Source organism: Gymnodraco acuticeps, unplaced genomic scaffold (assembly GCF_902827175.1).
Source record: "Gymnodraco acuticeps unplaced genomic scaffold, fGymAcu1.1, whole genome shotgun sequence".
NCBI lineage: Eukaryota > Metazoa > Chordata > Actinopteri > Perciformes > Bathydraconidae > Gymnodraco > Gymnodraco acuticeps.
In genome coordinates this window covers 981039-1002556 of record NW_022989819.1, presented here as the reverse complement: position 1 = coordinate 1002556, position 21518 = coordinate 981039, and the positions used below count along the sequence as shown (strand labels likewise).

Sequence of the window (21518 nt, the reverse complement as noted above, 5' to 3'; positions counted from 1 at the left end):
TCACTGAGTCATATGGTAACCTGAATGAAGTTCGATATTTGTGTCATTAATAAGCAGTTGCAATAGATCATTTGATGAACCAACTATTTATTTGTCAAAGATACATTCACAGTTACATTCAGCTATAGACACATAGACACCATCATAGGTATTCGGTGGCTTCCCTAAAAGGAAAAGGCTGTTTTATATGGATTTATATTTGTGATTGAGGTGGAACTGAAGATTTAAGACACTTTCATGTAGTATTTGTATCATTTGTGTTATTTATTGGTTGTGAAAATGGGTGTTTTGAGAGCTCTTTGCCGCATCATTTTTTATCTTGTTTTTTATGTTAATGTAAGAGGTTTACTTTTGTCTGTCTTACAAATGTTTTAGCATAATGGTACCTCATTGTTTTATTGGTTTAACACTTATTTCATGACACAATAAATAACCTCTGGTATTATATATTCACATTGACATTTACAACTGGTCTTTTTTAAATAGCGCAATAAACGTTTCTTAGTGTATTTAACCTTTCCCGTAAAAAGCAACCATGATGTCATGTGTTTCATTAAGCAACTTTACTTATGCAAAGAATGTCATCATCGTTTACTATGAAAAACATTCAGGTGCTGCCATTGGTCGATCGCAGCTGTCAATCAAATAAGTGTGTGCGTCATTTCCGTTGTCAGGTGGTGCTGTCGCTGTGGAAAGATGCGATCAGCGAAGAGCGGAGGCTTTTCCTTAATTGCTCATTTCGGTAACACAGGCTAAAACAACCCCGAAACCAACCCTCTGTGGTCGCTCCTGTTTAAGCGAGAAGCTCCGCGCATCCACCACAGCGTGTACCCAAGAAGTATCCATGTTGTAAGCAGACAACGCAGAGTTTACCCGGCGGTTTCGAGGTAAGCGAGGAGGGAGACTACATTGCTATCTAGCTTTCTGGCAAAGCTAGCCAGCTGTAATGTTACCTACTTTGTTTAAATGGCCTCCTGGCTGCTCTGTAGCCTCCGGCTGGGTTTTAAGCTAACGTCACACGCCAGTAATAATGTTAAAACACATATGGCACGTAAGAAAACATGCTAAAGTAGCCGTAACCTAGCTAACGGCTGCTCTGTGTAGTTTGCACCGAAAACCCAACTCCTTGTTTTTGCCCCTTTGTGTGGCCGGTGTGCCTGGAGCTGTGGTCTTTATCCGAGCATTTCAGTCCGTTTTGTTGACTTACTAAGTTTGAATGTGCACTCACTCTTGTTTTTTAATGTCCCCCTACACAAATATGCATCGTATAAAGATGTATAGGTTTGTTTTTATTGAAATAACCACCTCACTCAAATGTTTTTCTCAGCGACGTTAACGCACGCTGTGTAAAGCGGTTTAGCGTTGGTGTCCTTTTAAACTACTCCGGGTGGTCAAATTACAATCGCTGTGGGCAAAACACATTAGCACCTGGCTATTTCAAGTTATCAACTGTATGTCTGGTGGTTCTGCACAAGTTGTAAGGCATAACGTCAGCGTTTTACTCTACGTCTCGTCTCGTTTTCACTACACGCTGCCAGAACTGAACGGTGTCCAAACCTTGTGTTCGCAAAAATAGCACCAATTAATATTTAACAGTCTGTGTGCATTTGTAATTACATTGGTTTAGTAATGGACAATTATACCTTGTATAAAGAGACTTGTTGGGCGACCATGTTATTGAAATGTAGTCAACACAACTGCACTAAGAGGTAGGCTTGATAGCGGTAGATGTGTGTAAGCTGACATGAATGATTGACATTTAATTCAGGCAGCAGGTTTAAAGCCTGTATGACCTTCCAGTTGCTCTACCTCTTTGTCCTGCTTTTTGATCTATTTGTGGATACATTGATTTGGATCACACTTTCTCTCTGGCTTTATGATCGATTCACTTTCATGTTTACTCCATGCTCATGTGGCCCTATGCTTTCTTTGTCCATCCTGACACTACATTAATTTTGCAAGCTGTTTTTGCAGAGCCAGACAAGTAGCATGGAGTCTGGGTGGGTGGACCTTGAGACACCTACGTGGTTGTTTTGTTCAGATACTATTTAAGGAGCCCACATTTCTCGTGGGCACCGGCAGCGTGTCTCTCCTCCTTTTGTGTGATATGATTCAGAGGCTGTATCTGTTCTTGTCCTCCCTCTGGTACAGTCAGAGGCAGAAGCAGTCTTGCTTGCCAGATCACTGGCTGTGCAGAGAGGCACAGCAGTGTCAGAAAAGGATAGCTGTGTGCTGTCATTGCACTGATGTCATTTAGGTCATTGTGCATTAGTTGGTTGCATTGACCTTTTGCATTTGAGATGTGTCAGGGGTTGGCTCCACACTGCAGTTAGACGGTAGATAAATGGCATTGGATCAGTTTGCTGTGTATTATGCAGCTGTATACAAATCTGAAATACTGTATATTAATCTGGCAGCATTAGAAGTGTACATTGTGCCAAGCACTTTGGTCATCAGTTGAAAAAAGTGAATCATTTTCTTCCCATGCCTCCTAAATTGCATTAGCTGATTAATCCCTGATTTGCCTTTCATGCTCTAGAGCAGGGGTTCCCAACCCCCGGTCCGCGGACCGGTACCAGGCCGCGGAGGTGTTACTGCCGGGCCGCGAAATAGCTGTGAGTTTATCGTAATATTTGCAGAATTATAAATATATAAAAATAATTTTCGCACCTATACCAGTGATATTATTTCATCCAGTAGCCTAGTTAATATTTCACTAGAAAACCGTTGAAAATGGCTTTTATGATGTTCCGAGGGATTCGGCGGCTCAGGGTCTCAGCCTCTCGTGCGCACGAGAAAGTTACCGGTGCGCCAAGTAGGAAGAGGAGCGCACAGGAGACAACCGTTTCATTGCTGACTGTTATGTTTTATGTGGGGAAATGGCAGTGCATACATTATTTGAGATATATTTCAACTTTCGGACTTCATTTGAAGGACATGTCGGCTAGGGGTGTAGAGCCATTTGTTTAAGCACCGGATTGGCAAAACAGGAAAGTAAACCAGTCTGCCTTGATCTATGAATTAATGTCCGGGACTCTCACGGTATCTGCTGCCCACAGCTGTTTGATAGAAGGAAAACCTCCTTCACTTCATGAAATGGCTGCAGCAGCGGGACGTATACTCCGCCTCTGAGAAGTGCAGCACCAGCCAGCGGGTAAAGATGTTCCTTTTTACGCACCGCCTTCGCTGTGTTTACCTTCATCAGAACAGCGAGTGACTGCAGGCTGCTACGTGTTAACCACACACATCTCTACACACATCGAACTGCCCGATTACTCCCTCTTTTATTATTTTTTTTAAGGAGATGTCCAGTCACCAAGGCGCATGATGTGTGTGTGTCTGTCCGACACCGGCATTTGTTTTCAAATGACCATGAACAGTAATTTACACACATCTGGCTAACTCCATAGGTAGCCTGTATGCGGGGGGTGTTCCCAAAATAAATTAGGCCTAGTTTAATCTTAATCTCGATGTAGTGCGAAATGCTGTCGAACGTCACTATCATAATATCTTCTGAAAACAAATGCCAGTCTCTCTCTCACACACACACACACACACACACACACACACACACACACACACACACGGACATTTCCTTCATAATGCACCTTCTCCTCGTTTTCCCAGCATTCACTGGATTATCCGTAAATCATACAAACAAAACCAAAACGTTGATTTATCTGTTTTCCCGTTTTGGTTTAAAAACCGAATAACATCGTTTTTTTTGGTTTTCAGTTTTTCCGAAAAAACGACACCGCTTCTTTTTTAAACGTCGTTAAACTGTTTTGGATGCATATTGTTCTAGTATTTGTTCAGGATGTTAGCCTCTGTTGCTACCTGCTGGTGGTGAGTAAATATTAAAATCAGTTAAAATTGACAACCGTTTCGCGATTTATTTATTTTTAACGTATCTGCCGGTCCTTGGCACAATAAAGGTTGGGAACCCCTGCTCTAGAGAGTACGATGCTCTTACTATTGGCAGCGTGACTTGGTGTCACTCTGGCTTGTGCCATAAATGAAAACCTCAGCTCTTCAGACTCAGTGGGTGACGACGACTAGTAGAGATGGAGACAGATGGGCGAGAGACATGATGATGACACTGTCTGCTGTCTGGGATCACAAAAAGCCTCATGGAAGTGAGAATTCATACCAGCCCATACTGACTGCCAACTGTCCTGCCTCCTCTCTGCCCAACAAACGCCAACTGGCGAGTGGCGCACGATTTTAGGCTTGAGACGGGAACATGGCTAATTCATTAAAAAGATTCAAATTCTGTAGTTTCATTTTCTGAAATGTTTTAAGCCTCGTAAGCTCTCCACCTAAAGTCTTGTTAGTGGTTTATGAGGTAGTTTCTAATGTTATTAGTCTGAAGTAGCTCTCCTGGGAAGTTGGCTTAAATGTGCACACCGCCGCTATCACACTGGCAGTTTTACACATATGTCACTTTTCTGTTGACTTTCATGTTGACATAACCTTTATGAAGGCTTGGGGCATATTTCTCTCACTCTAAGTGTCATTACCTGGGAGTTTAGGACATTCTTTCAACCGTCCAATAGAAACTCAGGACGACAGCATGGTGACTCATTCCTCTCGGTTCAAGGCACTACTTCCCTGTTACGGGAAACAGATGGAGTTTCATCACATAGGAACTCAGTGTCAGTAAACAAAGCATACCTATTGCTCTTTACATTTGGCAGTCGATCTGCTGTGGTGGCGGTTAAAGTAGTGGTTTAATGATGTGTCACACTTTGTCACTGGTTCTCCTGGCACGTGAATCTAGTTCCTTATCATAGTCTAAGGGCTTGGCATTTTTTTGTTTAGGCCTTGTTCGAACATGCATGTCCTGTCAGAGGACGGTCTGCGCAGATAAGCCGGCTCTACAGATTTTCAGATCAAACACACAGATTAAGGATTTTTCTAAACCCATGTCCACTGCAGTTGGAAAGCTGGAGATGTGTTTGTGGTTCAGTGCTAAGACTGTAATAAAAAATGCTTTTGTTTAAAGAATGTTGTACTGGTGCAATGCGTTTACATGACAGCATTTGCCATTAAAATGCAGATGGTGGCTCATTCTCATCGCCTGTTGGGGAGATTGAATCTGAGGTGTCACCCTTGACGCCAGCAGCCATCATTCTGAATGGAGCCGTAATGGCCTCGCATTCACACTGAGGTGTTGTTAAATGTGTGGGAGGGTTATTTAACATAGGCTGGGAGGAGCTGCCCTGAGGTTTACCTCCTTTCTCTTCACCGATCAGTGCAGTCCAGCCTGGAGTATTACTGCTGAAGCTCTGGGTACAGGCTTTATCTTGAAACATACTATTTATAAAACCATTGTTTGGTTACATATCACTGCTGCTATGTGTTGTTATAAGTTCACAGTTTGTGTCCTTGCAGTCACGTGTATTCAGTTACTCTTTAACTAATCTAATCTGATGTTTTTCCTCCTGTAGAGCTCCAGTATGTCCAAGCGGCGCTCTTCGGAGAGGGGGGCTGGAGAGTCATCAGGCAGGGCCAGCAAGCTGCAATGTCCTGGGATATCCGGAAACAACGCCAAGAGAGCTGGGCCCTTCATCCTCGGTAAGGAAGCTGCTAGTGTTTGCACAAGCCCCAAAAGTATGGACTCTAAAATGTCTCTTGGTGCACGTTTGTCCCCATGTGCAACTTGTGCACGTTTGTCCCCATGTGCAACTTGTGCACGTTTGTCCCCATGTGCAACTTGGGATTGTGCTGGAAATCTGGAAAGGTATTTTGGTGTGAGTGTGAGAGTCGTGCGGTGTCTCTGTGTGTACGCACGCCTGAGACAAGAATGTGAAGAATTTAGCTGATCTCCCTGAATTCAGCCAGAAAGTTCTAAGTCTGTGTTGGAGCAAGGTTATTTCCTCCTGCTGGATTAAATGTCCCTCCCCCTACTCTCAAACCTGTATGTTTTCTACTACACAACTCCTTGACTATTTGCAATGCAGAGTGCCAAAGACAACATAACACTTTGGGTGTTAATGGATACGAGCACATGTAGTCTTTAATGAGTTGCAGTGAGAGCACACACTCCAGCATGTTGCCTGCCTTTTGGTCATGCAGCTGTTCCTCTTCTCATCCTCTGCAGGGCCTCGCCTGGGCAACTCACCAGTGCCCAGCATAGTGCAGTGTCTGGCCAGAAAGGACGGCACGGACGACTTCTATCAGCTCAAAGTAAGTCTGTCAGGCTTGGCGTATTCTTCATTCTTTCCTTTTTTACTGTTCATTAAACATATCATTCACGACAAAGTTATGAAGTCCCAGCGGACATCTGAACCTTTGACCTTCCTTATTATTGTTCATTTTATGGCCTCCTGTTTCAGTCTGGTGCAAACAAAAAACCTTAGCGGGGCAATGTGTTTATTGGGGCTATCTAATGTCTGTTGCACTCGGGAAGGAGCTGTAGCAGTGGGGAAAGGAAGGTAGTGCCCCACCTGGAATGTCTACTTGTAACCCCCACGACCATGCAGTGAGTCAGTGTGTGACCCTCCCCTCATACCAATGACTGCAGCGCCTCAGTGTCTGCTGCACAGCTTGTTTGCTTCACATTAGTATATGAGCTATTTTTTTATTTTAAAGCTGCATAACTGCTATAAAATGTTCATTTGAAATGAAACTTGCTGTCATGTCTTCACTCATTTTTACTGTGCTCTGTCAGGAGCGTAGATTAGCTTCATACAAAGTTAAAGCTGTTTTTCCGCGGTCTGATCCTGTATGAGCTCCTGTCTTGTGACCTCTAATGTTTGCTCTCTTCTCGTGTGTGCTTTCTGCAGATCCTTACGCTGGAGGAGCGAGCAGACTCTGCAGGGGAGACTCAGGAGGAGAGGCAGGGGAAAATGCTGCTGCACACAGAGTTCTCCCTCCTTTCCCTGCTGCATAACCAGGATGGGGTGGTCCACCATCACGGCCTCTTCCAGGTAAACACCTACAAACTATTTCCAATAAAACTACATTTCTGTAAACAGGGGCATGGTATATCATCAGTCTTAATAATTAGTTTATGGTGCATTTTCTGGGCGAGTATCCTATATGGTTAGACATGATAAATACACCAACATTACCATGGAGAACTTTCAATTGGTCACTATTGGCGCTTTTCCACTGCAGCACGGTTTAAGCAGGCCGGGCCAAACCAGGCCTGCTTTTTTTGCTTTTCCACTAGGGGTAGTTCTGGCCCAGGGCTACTTTTTCACCTTTTTTCTGGCCCTCCAAAAACGAGTTTCTTACCGGGCCAACAACCGGTGACGTAAACACTCTCGACTGCTGAATGGTCAGAGAATCGTTGGCAAGGGGGCTACAACTACAACCAAATGAACATATTTTACCGTGATTTAATTGTGATACACATTTCAAAAATGATGCGGAAGTAACAACAAACTGATACCGGTTATTAAACCCATGAATTAAGTCTGCAGACAGACGGCAGGCGAAAAACCTTTTTAAAATGCGTGTTTTCTGAATGGAGATCGGATCGATCAGGCTAAGCTAACGCAGTATATGCTCCGTCCAAACTCACGGCCTACAGACATAAATAAACCAGCGACTGTATTCACCATGACACACAGTCTGTGGTTTGTACTTGTTCAACATTTGTCCAGTTTCTGAACAGATATGAGGAGCTGTGAGCTTGAGTGCTAACAGCTAACGGCTTTGTTTTGGTGTTGTGGTTCGCATTGAAGATGACATCACAGCAGTTTTACACAGCGAACAGCCAATCGCCCCACCTACACTGCGTTACTATAGTTACTACCCCTGTTACTAAACTTGAGCCTGGCCTACCAAGGCCTAACCATAAGCTGTGCTAGGTCCTGCAGTGGAAAAGAGCCATAAGTGGTGTCACTGTAAGAATAATATTAATTTGTCCAACCAGCTGCTTGCATTGTCCATATCAGGGTTGTTTAGGCACCATTTAAGAGCCATATTTATCTGCAGTCATCTCTATTTACAGCCCCATCCATTCACAATGACCCCCCCTTCACCTGTATTCCCGTCTGACTCCTCCTCTAACCATTATTATGCCATCTCTCTAGATCTCTCTCTGTTTTTTATTCTCTCTATCACATCCTGTCTTTTCCACTGTCCCGGTGTTCTCAGAATAGCAGCCATGCACTCCGATTCATTTAGACCAGCCATATTGATTGGGTTATTATAGAGCATCTCCACCCTAAGAGGACCAGTTAATACGTGTACGCTTTCAGAGGTGCCGACTGCATCTGAAAAAAAAATACTGACAACTTGATACAGAAATCAATAAGAAGTGGTGACTCCGCTAAGACGACTGGAGTTTGGACGAAGAGGAATGACCTTCCACCACCCGGTGTGGAGGGGTGGGTGTGTCTTATTCATCGGTTACATGCAGGCTGCAGATTGATGGCCGCTACTCTGCATGAATCTATGGCTTTCTAAGCTGAATGAATCGGTTTGATCCGCCAGCATGGTACAGGAATCCATTCAGGTTGATGCATTCATGTATGCCTCAACCTATATCGATCGGACACTGTTGGGAAGTGCTTCTAAAATGCATCATCAACAACAACAACAACAACTCTTGTCTACCTACAAAGTGAGCCTTTTTCTGGAGATTGCTGCTCACCCTTCTTTTTGTTGTTGTTCCCCAGGATCGTGCCTACGAAATAGTGGAGGACATGGAGGCCAACAAGGTGCGAAAGATGAAGAAGCGGATCTGCCTCGTGCTTGACTGCCTGTGTGCTCATGACTTCAGCGACAAGACGGCAGATCTAATAAACCTCCAGCATTACGTAATAAAAGAGAAGCGGCTGAGCGAGCGCGAGGCCATCGTCATTTTCTACGATGTGGTGCGTGTCGTGGAAGCCCTTCATAAGGTGAGTCTATGATGGCATTTGATTCACTACTCTAAGAAACAGTGGACTCAAATAAATTCAATTGACATCAATGGATACTATGTTTTTGTCAACATGGAATAAATCCCTTTTGATATTGTTAGTTAGTTGCTAGGGCTGCTCAATTACGCAATTACGATTATGAAAACAACATAATAGAAATAAAACTAGAGATGATCCGATCACTTGATTTTCAAAAGATCGGAATCGGGAGAAAAAAATCGGGGATCGAGAATAAAAAATAAAATAATGTTTATATAAAATATTTTTATTATTTTATTTAATGTTACAAAACAAAAATGACCATGTTCACGTCTTAGTCATCCTGAGGACTTTGTTGTGGTTTAAAATAACACAACATCATGTATGTGTTGCTTCTTTTGGGCTTGTTTTCAGACCTGGTTGCTTTTCCTCTCAAAGCAACAGAGTGGGCGCAGTGTCTAATAGTAGCAGTAAGCTAACGAGAGGCTACGTTCAGCCGGTGACTCGGGAGTCGGCACAGAGCAAATGTCAGGAGTTTGGAAGTATGATAAAATTGAAAGCGAAGGCAGTGTAACAGCCAGATGCAATGTTTGCAAGGCGGAGGTTCCGCGTGGTGGAAAGAACAGAGCTACGTTCAACACGACCAATCTAATACGCCACCTGAGAAACAAACACCAACAACAACACGACGAGTACACAGCGGCCACTCGGGTAACGGCACAGAAACAACCGACACTTTCAGAGACTTTGAAAAGGAAAGAGAAACTGCCCCAGAACAGTGAAAAGGCCAAGAAAATATAAAATGCATCGCGTTGGATGACCAGCCGTTATCTGTTACCTTTTTTCTCTCTTAATGCGTTGCATAAAGATCGGATCTGGAAAAATCGGTATCGGCAGATTGTCAATCAAATGATCGGAATCGGATCGGGAGCAAAAAAGGTGATCGGGACATCCCTAAATAAAACGATTATTTATTTTATTTGTATTTATTTAATTTTTTATTGGTTTTTCAGTAGAATTATTCTTAAAGTTCAAAGTAATCAACTGTTAAAAACACACTTTTCCAAAAAAAAAATGCAATAAATGGATGTTTTCAAAGTAAATGGATAATCGTTTTTGATAATCGTGATATCAATTATTGACCCAAATAATCGCGACTATGATTATTGCCATAATCGAGCGGCCCTACTAGTTGCACATTCTTCCTGATTACTCATCTCCCATGCCTGTGTGTCAGTCTCTAGAACAAACCAATTGTTGTGATACCAATGATTCACCGAGCATGACCTGACCAAACCTGTGCTGTCTTTTCTGCATGCAGAAAAACATTGTGCACAGAGACCTCAAGCTGGGAAACATGGTGCTGAACAAACGGTAAGCTTTAACTCATTCTCTCACTCGGCGAGGGCAATAACCCCTCCCACTACACCGGGTCATTCATTTGATTCTGCCAGTCAGTCATTCTGTCTCCGCTCACATGTACGACGGGCCACATCCGTCCCCAGCAGCTTGTATCCGGTGTGCATTTGACTTTAAACCCAAGCAGGGGTCACATTCTCAGACTAAGAGTGAGATCAGTTAAAGAAACCTAAAACCCTGTGAGTCTGGGCCGGTGTCTGTGTGTTGCGTAAAAGCTGATGATTCATTACCCGTAGTTGGATTTTTGGAAGCAGCGGGTAAACTGGACATGGGTGCAAAATGGAGCGAAGAATACGCTACTGCTTTGTTTTCAGTGGCAGAGTGAGCAATGTTGTTCAGCACTTCAGATAGACCCTGCTGAATGGAAACCACTCATCTGTAAAACACCATACGTACAGTGTACGAGAGAGGTGTGTGTTCAAGGGGCGGAAGCCACACTCGCGGTGTGACTTCTGCTATTTTAGCATTTTCTTGCCTTTTTGTTATATTTTTTTAAGCCCAATTTGAGATGATTTGGATAGATTTAGCTTTGAAGTGACGTTTGCAGAGTTTTGCATGCACATTAATGGAGACTCTGATAATCATCCCACAAAGACTTTTTTGGAAGGGACATGACTAACAGTGAGACACACACTCTCTTTTCCTACGCTTGCTACACACACCTTCGCAGTCAAACATTGAATATGCTTGCATCACACACATGTGAGTCTAATTATATCATACATTATCTGCAAGTGTGAGCACATGCATTGAAATGTCACGTTCTCGGCTCATATCTTTACCACATACACACGCATCAGAGCCCATTGACCCCCCCCCCCCCCCAGCAGCAGCAGCAGCAGCAGCAGGAGTAGTGGTGGTGGTGGTGATGAAACAGGAGAGTGTTTTTGGCCAGAGGAGGGTGGAGAGGAGCAGGCGAGCGGAACACTCCGTCCCAGCTGGAGACAAAGGAGAGGCCTGCCAAAGGCCCCATAGCTCCGAGCTGACTCACACTGCAATGCACATCACTCTCTCACACACACACACACACACACACACACACACACACACACACACACACACACACACACACACACACACACACACACACACACACACACACACACACACACACACTCATTATTTATGCATTTACCCTTTACTCTACTTTTTTATATTTTTCTTTTACACCCCGATCCCCTTTCCTGCTTTGATTGTTTTTTCTGTTTTATGCTCTTTGTCATTTTTTTCTCTCTTCACCTCCTCCCCTCTCCTCTTATGAATTACACTCTGCTTGCGTGCACGTTTCCTCTGTCACTCCACCCGGGATGTGTATGCAGTACGGGAAGGATACGGTCAATTTTAGATGCAGACCGATCCCAAAATCCCCCCTCCTCACACGGCATCAACAACCTCAGCAGTTTGCACAAGAGTGATGTGATTTCCTCTTGCAGAGCCAGCTGTTATGAAAGCAGGATGTCATAAATCAATCTGCTAGCTTGTTGTATGTCAGAGCTGTGTTGACTTAAATGTAAGGAGAGACATTACAGCAAGGTGTTTTGATTAGTTTTATTTGTGTATGTTCCAGAGAGCTTCTGTTGGCGCTCAGTATTTGCTGTATTGTCTCAGGGATGGATTGCCCTGAGTGAATCAGAAGTCACGTGCTGTCTGGCACAAATAAGTCTTTCTGGAACTATCTTGAAAATGTTTATCCTACATTGCTGAGCGAGGGAATTATACTTGACAGGCAGTAGCCACCATTCAATAAGCCAAGCTTAGAAACTAGAATATTGCAACTGTAAGTTTGGGCACAAGTGTAACCCTCCAAATGATGCTTCTGAGGAAGTGAACTGTGGAAGTTGCCCTGCGTTTAACCTCCCTTCTCCTCAGCTTGTGTATTTTCAGCAAAAAATGTTGCGGGAAGGGAGGCAAAATCATGGAGGCTGTTTAGGTTTCTGGTTTCCTGACTTTCCCGGAGTCACATGACCAGGAAGCAGAGATGGTGTGGTCGCTCTTCAGTCCTCGGGGACCCTTGCCTCACGAGGCAAACATGCAATTTAATTTACCCAATCTCCGGTGCACGAATAGAAGCCTGGGTCGTGATGCGCACAGACAAAAGCACAGGCTCCTCTATAAAGGAAGCTTTTATGTCGAGGGTCCTTGAAGCACTGCACGCTGTTCTGGCCAATCTGTGTGCACATCACAAGGCCACTGTATGGTTGTATAGACTTGGAACACGGAAGCTGTTGGAAGGGCTGGATCACATAAGTAGCTGGAAATGATGTGAACCGAATGTTCTGAGGGACTTTGGAGATTCAAGCCTTTTGGTTGAATGTTGAGTGTTTGACAGAAATTGGCTCCAGACGCTGTAATGGGAGCAGTGAGTGAGTGTGTGATGGAGCAGGGTGTGAAAGTGAGAGAGAATAGGGGAAGCTGTTGACCTCATGCTTTTTAGAAAGCGGATGTGGGTGAGCAGCGTGTTATAGAGGACCCGGGCTCTAGACCGTGCAATAATGTGCTTTTGAGTGCCTTTTTCGTGTGCGTGTTCATCATGGGACTGATTGTGTGTGCACTTGAAGTTTGTGTACATATTTTAAATCTTCATGAGCTTTCCATACTCGTTTGGCAACCAATCACTATGCAGGCTTAGTCATCCAGACAATTATCTCAAGCCACAAGTTGACTCATATGTTTGTCAAAGTGCAACTTTTGATTTTCTCTCTCCCTGCTGAAAGAGCACACTGATATAGAAAGGTCCATAGTCCCTCGGCTTAATACGGACACGGTTTAGTCCAGAGGCAAACCACATGTACCTTAATGAGTCGGAGAAAAATGTCATAGCATCACGTTGCATCCCATGAAATCAATCAAATATCGCTGGTAACCTCAATGCGTCTTCACATGCATTTCACTACAGGGGAACATACAAGGATCTACTAAATCAGAGTTTAGGAAATGACCAGCAACTTGACTCCAAATACACCGCAGAAAGATGAGAGACTCCCTTCTAAAAGGACTGGGTGTGCGTGTTCAGTTTTGCATCTGGCAGTCATGAGATACTGATGTAATGTAAAGGCCCAGTGACCCATGAGATTATCAAAACAACAAGGCATGCTAGCAAGTTCTCCCCGTCTCTGTCGTCCTGTGTGCACTTAATGCTCTGAGCGATGAGTGTGCAGTGTTTCACATTCCAAACTTACATTGGTCATGATGAGTAAGACTGTTTTTGCTTTTGTTGGATCAAATCAAAGGGGAGAACACTAGGAGTGTGCTCATCAGAGTGGGGATATTAAGGTATTTTGAAACTGAAGCATATCCTATATTTAACATGCTTGTTTGTGTGTGCTTGCAGGACTCACAGAATCACCATCACCAACTTCTGCCTGGGAAAGCACCTGGTGAGCGAGGACGACCTGCTGAAAGACCAGAGAGGCAGTCCGGCCTACATCAGCCCCGATGTGTTAAGTGGTAAGAAAATAAAACGGTTTTTTTAAAGTGCATTTTCGTTTCATAAGGCAATATATGTATAAAGCAAGATGCTTCGTAGTCGGAACAGTTTAGAAAAGCTGATTTTGCTCATGGGTGGTCCACATCGACCCCACATTGTCCCCCAAAACAATCCCACAGTCTCACTTGTTTTTGCAGCAACTTATTTTTGCACAGGTGTGAAAACCTTCCTCATTTCCATCGATTCGCCACCTTCCACTTTAGGATTTGAAATGGAACTGTAAAGTGTATTTACTACAAGTGAAAAATGTTCATTTGTATTTAGTTATACAAAATGCAAGACCTTGTTCTGCTTAGAAGAGGGGTCCTTGTTGGTTGTTATGTAAGCAGTCAGTCTTGTGTTTGATTTTCCTGTTATTGGGTAACAAGAAAGGGTTCATGTTGCAATCTTGGACTGTCAAAAGCTAGGAATCGTTATTTTCCTTCATAGGTTTGTGTAGTCACGGTGATGTATTTCTCCTCATTTGCAGAGGAAGCTACTTTCTTCTTTGTGTGAAAAATGTTCTTTGTCTGAGGGAAAAAAAAGCCGAAATCCCTTTTTTATTGTTTGGCTTCACAAAGCTTATTTGTCACAGTAAATGTGCAGATCTGAGCGCCAATCAGGCCGAGGCTTGTGCACGCACTTCAAATGCCAATCCGTTTAATCATTGATTTCCAGAACATCGTCCTGGACAGTGTACAAGATCGAGGGGAATCATTTCCAACAGAAATCGTTTAGCTCCAACCACTCAAACTGTAGATGGAACCCGGGCGTGTATATCAGCATAACGTGACAGGCACACAATTAAACCGAGCTTCAGTGACTCACGCACTGATGACTCACTGGAGGGAAACTACTCCCATCTACCCCCTTCCCTCCCCTCCCCATCCCCCGCCTGTGAGTGTGTGTCACAAGCTTTAACATAATTGCCTGCTGCTGTTGCCGCCTGGCTGTAACAACACTGCCTATGGTCATGCAGTTTATTCATAGCCGACCTATAGCTGATTTATTGTTTTAGGGTTGATTTAAAAAAACAATTCTCAGTTCTCTTATTTTAAAAGTCTATGAAATATGATGGATGTAGAGCAGGGGTGTCGAACACAATTTCATCACAGGCCACATCAGCATTATGGTTGCACTCAAAGCGCCGGTTGTAACTTTAAGACTATATAAAAAGACATATATAATAATGTATTATATTACATTATTGCCTCTGCATTGGATTATTATCGGATAGGGTAATAACTTCATAATTAACTACGTCTGAAAGCAGAAGTCTAGGGCAAATAAGTCACTTCAGAATATGATTATTAGGATTATTCACAATATGATTTTAAAAGAAAAGCCACATTCTGGAAAAACAAAAAGAAAGTAGTGACATTTTGAAAAAGAGAAGTGACATTTTGAAAAAAAAAATCTATTTATGAGAAAAAGTCTAATTTAAGTCAAATTCTGAGAAAAAATGCATATTGTATGTTGAAGAAAAAAAGTCAAATTCTGAGAAAGTCAAATTTGAGATGCATTGTGGGACATGTCGTTTATGGGCAACGTGCTTCTGTAAAGTAGCATGTAACCGTATAATAAACATATTATATTCTTTGCAAGCTCTTGTGGGGCCACATAAAATGAAGTCGCGGGCCGGATTTGGCCCCTGGGCCTTGAGTTTGACACCCCTGATGTAGAGTCATAGTGTTTGCTCATCGTGTTAATCATTAGACCTACTGACTTACAGGACTTGAACTCGTCTCAGGGTCAACCACCTCATGGGGCAAAAACTGTCAACACACAAATGTTGATTTAAAAAAACCGATGGCTTAATTGATTTTTGTTGTTAAGGCGCAGCAGCAGTGATCTTTGTGGTCTCCTTTTCAAATGACACATTTGTTGATCTCCTCTGCTTCCTGTCCCCAGGTCGGCCGTACCGAGGTAAACCCAGTGACATGTGGGCCCTCGGCGTGGTTCTGTTCACCATGCTCTACGGCCAGTTCCCATTTTATGACAGCATACCTCAAGAGCTCTTCCGCAAGATCAAGGCTGCTGAATACTCCATCCCAGAGTGAGTAGAGAGAGGAGATGAGAAGCAATGGAAAAACCTACAGCATTTCAAAAACATGAATAATTGTATACATGTTTTTATAAAATAGTTATTCAAGCCCATCATATTTTTTTCAGTATTTACCAAATTGTTATATTCAGTATGGATTTAAGAGACTGTCCTTGTAATCTTTCAACAGCTTCTTACATATTATCTTACCTCTATCCTCCTCTTCCTCTCAGGGACGGGCGTGTGTCGGAGAACACGGTGTGCCTGATCCGAAAGCTGCTGGTGTTGGACCCTCAGCAGAGGCTGACTGCAGGAGAGGTGCTGGAGTCTCTCAGCGGCATCATCGCCTCGTGGTAAGTGCTCCACCTGCTGGAAGTTTGAAACATTACATCATTGGTGTTGCTCGTCATGTTATGAGTTATTGTTTAATAGCTGAGAAATATATCTTCATTTTGTCTAAAATGTCCACTTTTTGTTCCAATTAGTTTTGAAACATTTCCACTGGTTGGCTTTACATTAATTAAAATTAAAAGTCCACCCATATAAGTACGTCGCTAATAGCCATACGGTGGCCATTTCAAATTGACGTCTCGTGGTGGTTAATCGGCATCTTTGTTGTGTTTTCCATATCACAGGCAGTCTGTGTCCTCGATGAGTGGACCTCTACAGGTGGTGCCGGATATTGACGATCAGGTCAATCACCCAGAACATCTGCAAGAGGTAAATGATTACAGATCTAAATATTTTGCTTGTTGGAAAGATCCAAAAAGAGCAATGGCTACATTTGTATTTTCCTCCATGTTTACACTTCTTTGATACGATTAGAGAGCATGTTATCAGCTCAGTGTTGCAGCACATTGAACGGACAACATTGTCTTCCCTCAGGCCAAGGCGATGGAAGAGTCTTCACAGTACGAGTTTGAGAACTACATGCGCCAGCAGCTGCTGTTGGCTGAAGAGAAGAACACTATCCACGAGGCCAAGAGCTTCCTCACCAAGCGGCAGTTTGGCAGCATCCCCCCTGTGAGGCGTCTGGGTCTCGACGCCCAGCCCGTCAGCCCGCTAGATGCCGCCATACTGGCTCAACGGTTCCTCCGGAAGTAGGCCAACCATGGCAGCCTCCCCCCCCCCCCCCCCCCCCAGGGAGCACAGAGAGGACTGAGGAGGATGAGCCCCTAAAAACTGAACTGGCATACAGGAGGCCCATCCTGATCAGGGTACAGACGGCCCCCATCTGGGCTTGTAGTAAGCCTGGTGGAGCAGGTTTGAGGAGGGCACCAGAACAAACTACTTACTTATTACTTCACTCCTCGTGTCTGGATGTTCCAGTGAAACATGGAAAGCTCCAGAGGAAGATCTGAGCCTAAGGATCCTTCAGGTCCCCCACAGTCAGATCTCACTGTGCAAACAACCCTGATGGTACAGTCCCACATGGGGCTTCAAAGGCTCTGAGTCGAAGAGACGATTACCCCCATATCCCTCCTCCCTTTGAGATCTCCCCACTTCCCCCATCAACTCTGGGTCCCCCAAGCAATACAGGACCTGAATCATGTAGCAACCCCCCCTCTCTTCCTCGTGGTTAATGGTATTGCCTCAAGTCAGATCTCCTGATCACAGATGTCACTTCTCTATACCTCCATTCCCCCCTCGCCCTCTCACTCCCCCCCCCCCCCCCCCCCCCCCCCCCCTCTTCCTGTCCTTTTTTCCTGTACCGAAAATGATCCAGACTGTTCCCGTCTGTAACTCTGACTTCAAATCAATCTACCTCTCTGTCTCTCTTCTCTGTTGGTAAACCATGCTCACTGTTCTGAGACAAGGGATTGTAACAATGGAGTCTTGATGCCACCAGTAACACAAAGCATTAATGTTTTCTGTCAGTGATAATGCTTAGAAACCTTCTCGAGTGGTTTCAAAAGAATCTGAATAAGCTTTTTATCATATTTTCCTGAACAAGTAGCATTTCACCCCTTCCTTTGGATTGAAGACACTGAATATCAAAGTATGTGTACATGCATGCTTTGGTATTTGCAGAATGCTTTTGCTCACCCCTGTGGAAATCTATTTTTAGCATCTAGGCAGCTAGTGTGAGGTACCTGGAAGTCACAATGCCAAGAACTGAATGGGAAACACTGTTGGATCCTCCCTGCCAAGGCATATTGATGGTAACGCTTCCTCGGTGCCATTATGGTGGAGATCATGTTTCTATTGCCAAAAATAATGTCTTAAAAACGACTCTTAGCCAAGGAAACCGGTACCCTCAGCCTCATTCAGAATCAAATGGCTTCCAGGTATTCCAACTTCCCTGTTTCTCTTTACCAAGACAGATCACGGGACAAGTGTTTTTCAGTATGAATGTGAACCGCCACCCTACGCTTTAATACGTCTCCATGAGTGTGCGTGTGTGTTTCAGCCGGGTGACATCAGAGTCTGCGTGGCTGTCGAGCGGGTCACCTCTGACAGCCACAGACCCCTTTTTTAAGCTATCCTCCAATCGTTGTGTTCTGTGATCTGGCCTGCCTCGGTGCAGACACTGTGAAACCCAGAGCAGGCTAAGCTGGGACGGGGCTTGACTGAATGTTTTAGCGATAGCCATGAATGCTTTCTTAAGATTGGGATATTCTTTTGCTCTTTTCAGGCCCTCTCTCCAGCTCAACTCTTACACGCGTCTATTATCTCACCATGTAGGCTCTATACAGATAGACTAGCTGGTGGCCGGTAATCCATACTGTAATACTTCATAGAAGAATTAAAATACAGACTCATAGATTTTAGGTTTGGTTGCTTGGCTACTAGCCTTCTTGTTTTGTATCAAAGAGTTTCTTGAAACCATGACAAAGCTACTAACCAGTGACTGTTAGGCATCTGTACACTGCAACCTGCCTTTTGCCATTGGTACCTGCTTCAGGCTCTCTACACTTCTTCCTATTTATAACGGATCACATGAACATAGGCTCTGGATTACTTTTCAAATGTCTTCACTTATTCTTTTTTCTTCTTTGTAATTTCATGTTGATTTATTTATTCACTTGTGTTGACCCCCCCCCCTCCAAACCACTGGGGCTTGTATCACAGACTAGGCACAACTAATGCCAGTGAAACAGACCCTAAAACCCTCTCAGCTTAAAAAAAAAAAAAAAAAGTGTTGTTAACTCCAACAGTGATTCTCATGTCCGATCCTCCTCGCCCACTTCCATGGAAGAGTAGCATCTGTTTTTGTTTTTCATTTTGGATTCATAAATAACTTTCTTGCCATTTAACCACATATCCTGTGGTCAACTTAAGCTACACTAATAACGAGACTGACATAGTTATATTTTTTAAAGAAAAACTAAATGATACTCGCACATTATCGTGAATGACGGGAGGGTTTTTTGTAGTGTTTTTCTTTCTGTCTACCATTTACCCAAAAATCCCAACACCAAGCTGCACTCTTTGGTCAGTATGTAAATATGTACCATCATGACTGCGTTAGTCATATTGTATGTAGTTTCACCCAGTGAGATACCAACTCGGTTTCAACACATGCCGAATGGCGTGCATTATAGGCCACGTTGGCCTTCAACCACCACATCCAGAGGCTCAAATGATATGTAAAGAGAGCTGTCGGCTTTCTCCCACCTCAATGTGAATTCCATGGGTATACAGCAGTATTGTAGTAGTCTAGGTTGTTCATCAGAAAAGGGTATTTCATGAACACCGTAGCCATTGCTGAATGCTGACATCAAGTGAACTGTGTGTCATCTTCCATGACGGCCAACTACAGATTAGTAACTACAGGTTTAATAGACCTTTGATGTAAATGTCATTTTGTCCCCCTATTAAAAAAAGAAAAGTGTTTCACCTTCTAACTAGCGGATTGTACCACATGCAATGTTTGTTTGACAGAGTTGTATTGATAGATGGCGATGTGGACTGAAAAGCATGAACATAGTGTGAGGTTCAACTCTGTGTAAAACATGTGACTGTTGCATGATTTTAAACTTGCAAGGTGTGCCAGAGCAGCTGATCGAGAATTAGAAGATCATTTCCCCCTTTTGTGTCCTACGGGAAACCACAAGGCAAAATAGATGAAGACCCTTAATTGGATGAGTAGTAAAATTGTATTTCTAATTTTCAAAATTTAAGTTTTATGATGATTTTCCCCGTGCTTCTAAAGTCCTAAGTCTTCAGTATATAACCAGTATATTGCTGACTGTTTCAACTGGAGTAGGATTGAAATGTGGTGTAGTTTAAACCCAATGGGATAATGTGTTGTAAGCTGCTTGGTCGGACATGGGCATCTAGATACAGGAACAACTGCGTAATTGTACAGATGATAAACACGTTTGTATAAAAAAACATATTTTTGTACTTCATCAGATCTCTACATGCATGTCAGCAATAAACTTTGATATGGAAACATTAACCTTTGTCATGTTTTTGTATTCTGACACTTTCTTTTACTGCCAGCAGGTGGAGCACTCCTGTTGAAAATGAAACCAACGCCAGCAGTAGGACCAGTGTAATAATACTTGTAGGGAATTGTAGGACATTTCACTGAATGTTCTTCTTTGTTGTCTGTCTCATGTGTCTTTCATACGTGCCTGATACGATCTACAACAAAAGGTTCAGTTGCTCATTATTCAGCCAGCTGTGTTTGAATGTTACGTCTTCTGAGGGTGATTCCTGTGTGAAGTATGAACATCAAAAATAATTATCGAGTGTCTGTGCGTCCATACCACCTCAGTCTTGCGGTGAGCGATACCGAGGTAGAGGTGCTCAAACAGGAAACCCCCTGCTGACAGCACTGGGGTCTGTGGGCTGCTCTGACAATCCCCCCATCTCACCTCAGGTCTTTCAATGCACACTCCACTTCAAGCAGGGCATTAACTCTCCACAAAATCATTTCATGCCTGCCAAAAACTATACACATGGAAAGCTCATCATATGCAGGCCTGATGGACATATTGGAATTCATCTGTAAAAATAAAAGTGCAAATGTTTTAAACAGACACTATGCAACCTTCTTTTGGGTTGTTTTTTTTAAACCCCACTGATACACACCTACCTGTACAACGTGGCTCCGCAAAGATTTTGAAGCAGAGAAGTGGCTCCTACCAAAGGGAATTACATCTTAAACTCTCAATCACTGTGGCATTATGAACAAATTATGAGATTAGACCTTGGACCCTCTTGTTATAGATTAGTTTCAATCTATAAGTAGTTACCAAAGGCCAACATGCTGTCCCGACTGAACAAAAGAATAACTGAGTTCTGAGTCATCTTTCCCACCGTTCTGAGATCCTGCAGCTTGTCTCCAGTGGATCTCTCTGGATCATTACACCCATCTCCCAACATGTCCAGCTGGGCGGAAAAGTCTCAAGGGTCAACGTTTCACAGATGCTTTGTCCCCATAAATCTGAACCAGCTGGCCTCGAGGAGGTCCATCCTGGATTCATGTGTCTCAAACAAACGATGGTTCATTAAAGACTACGTCAGACATCCGCGATGCTGTTGCCTAATTACCTCAGAGAGCATTATGTATTGAGTTTCCTAGAAGAAGAGTAGACCAAATCCAGTTGGATAGAGATGACAAAGGCTAAACAGGGATCCACTTTTCCAGATGTGTTTACTTGGAATTATTGTCATAGCTTTGAGTGTGCATACTTTACTGGCAGCAGTGTATTTAACTATTAAAACTGTATAAGATATCATTGATACGAGAGCACAGCTGCTTTGTAGTTATTGCTCT

At 43.4% G+C, this 21518-nt stretch overlaps 1 protein-coding gene across 1 annotated transcript; it reads left to right on the top strand.

The window, feature by feature from the left end:
* Nucleotides 1-675: 675 nt before the first annotated feature.
* On the top strand, nucleotides 676-20192 carry stk40 (serine/threonine kinase 40). The gene is made up of 11 exons (XM_034232968.1): nucleotides 676-887; nucleotides 5451-5577; nucleotides 6104-6189; nucleotides 6789-6932; nucleotides 8634-8858; nucleotides 10180-10232; nucleotides 13609-13724; nucleotides 15655-15799; nucleotides 16021-16140; nucleotides 16423-16507; nucleotides 16673-20192. Exons 2-11 carry the CDS (start codon nucleotides 5460-5462, stop codon nucleotides 16889-16891), a joined length of 1311 nt encoding a protein of 436 aa, XP_034088859.1. The 5' UTR covers nucleotides 676-887; nucleotides 5451-5459; the 3' UTR covers nucleotides 16892-20192.
* The last annotated feature ends 1326 nt before the right edge of the window (nucleotides 20193-21518 follow it).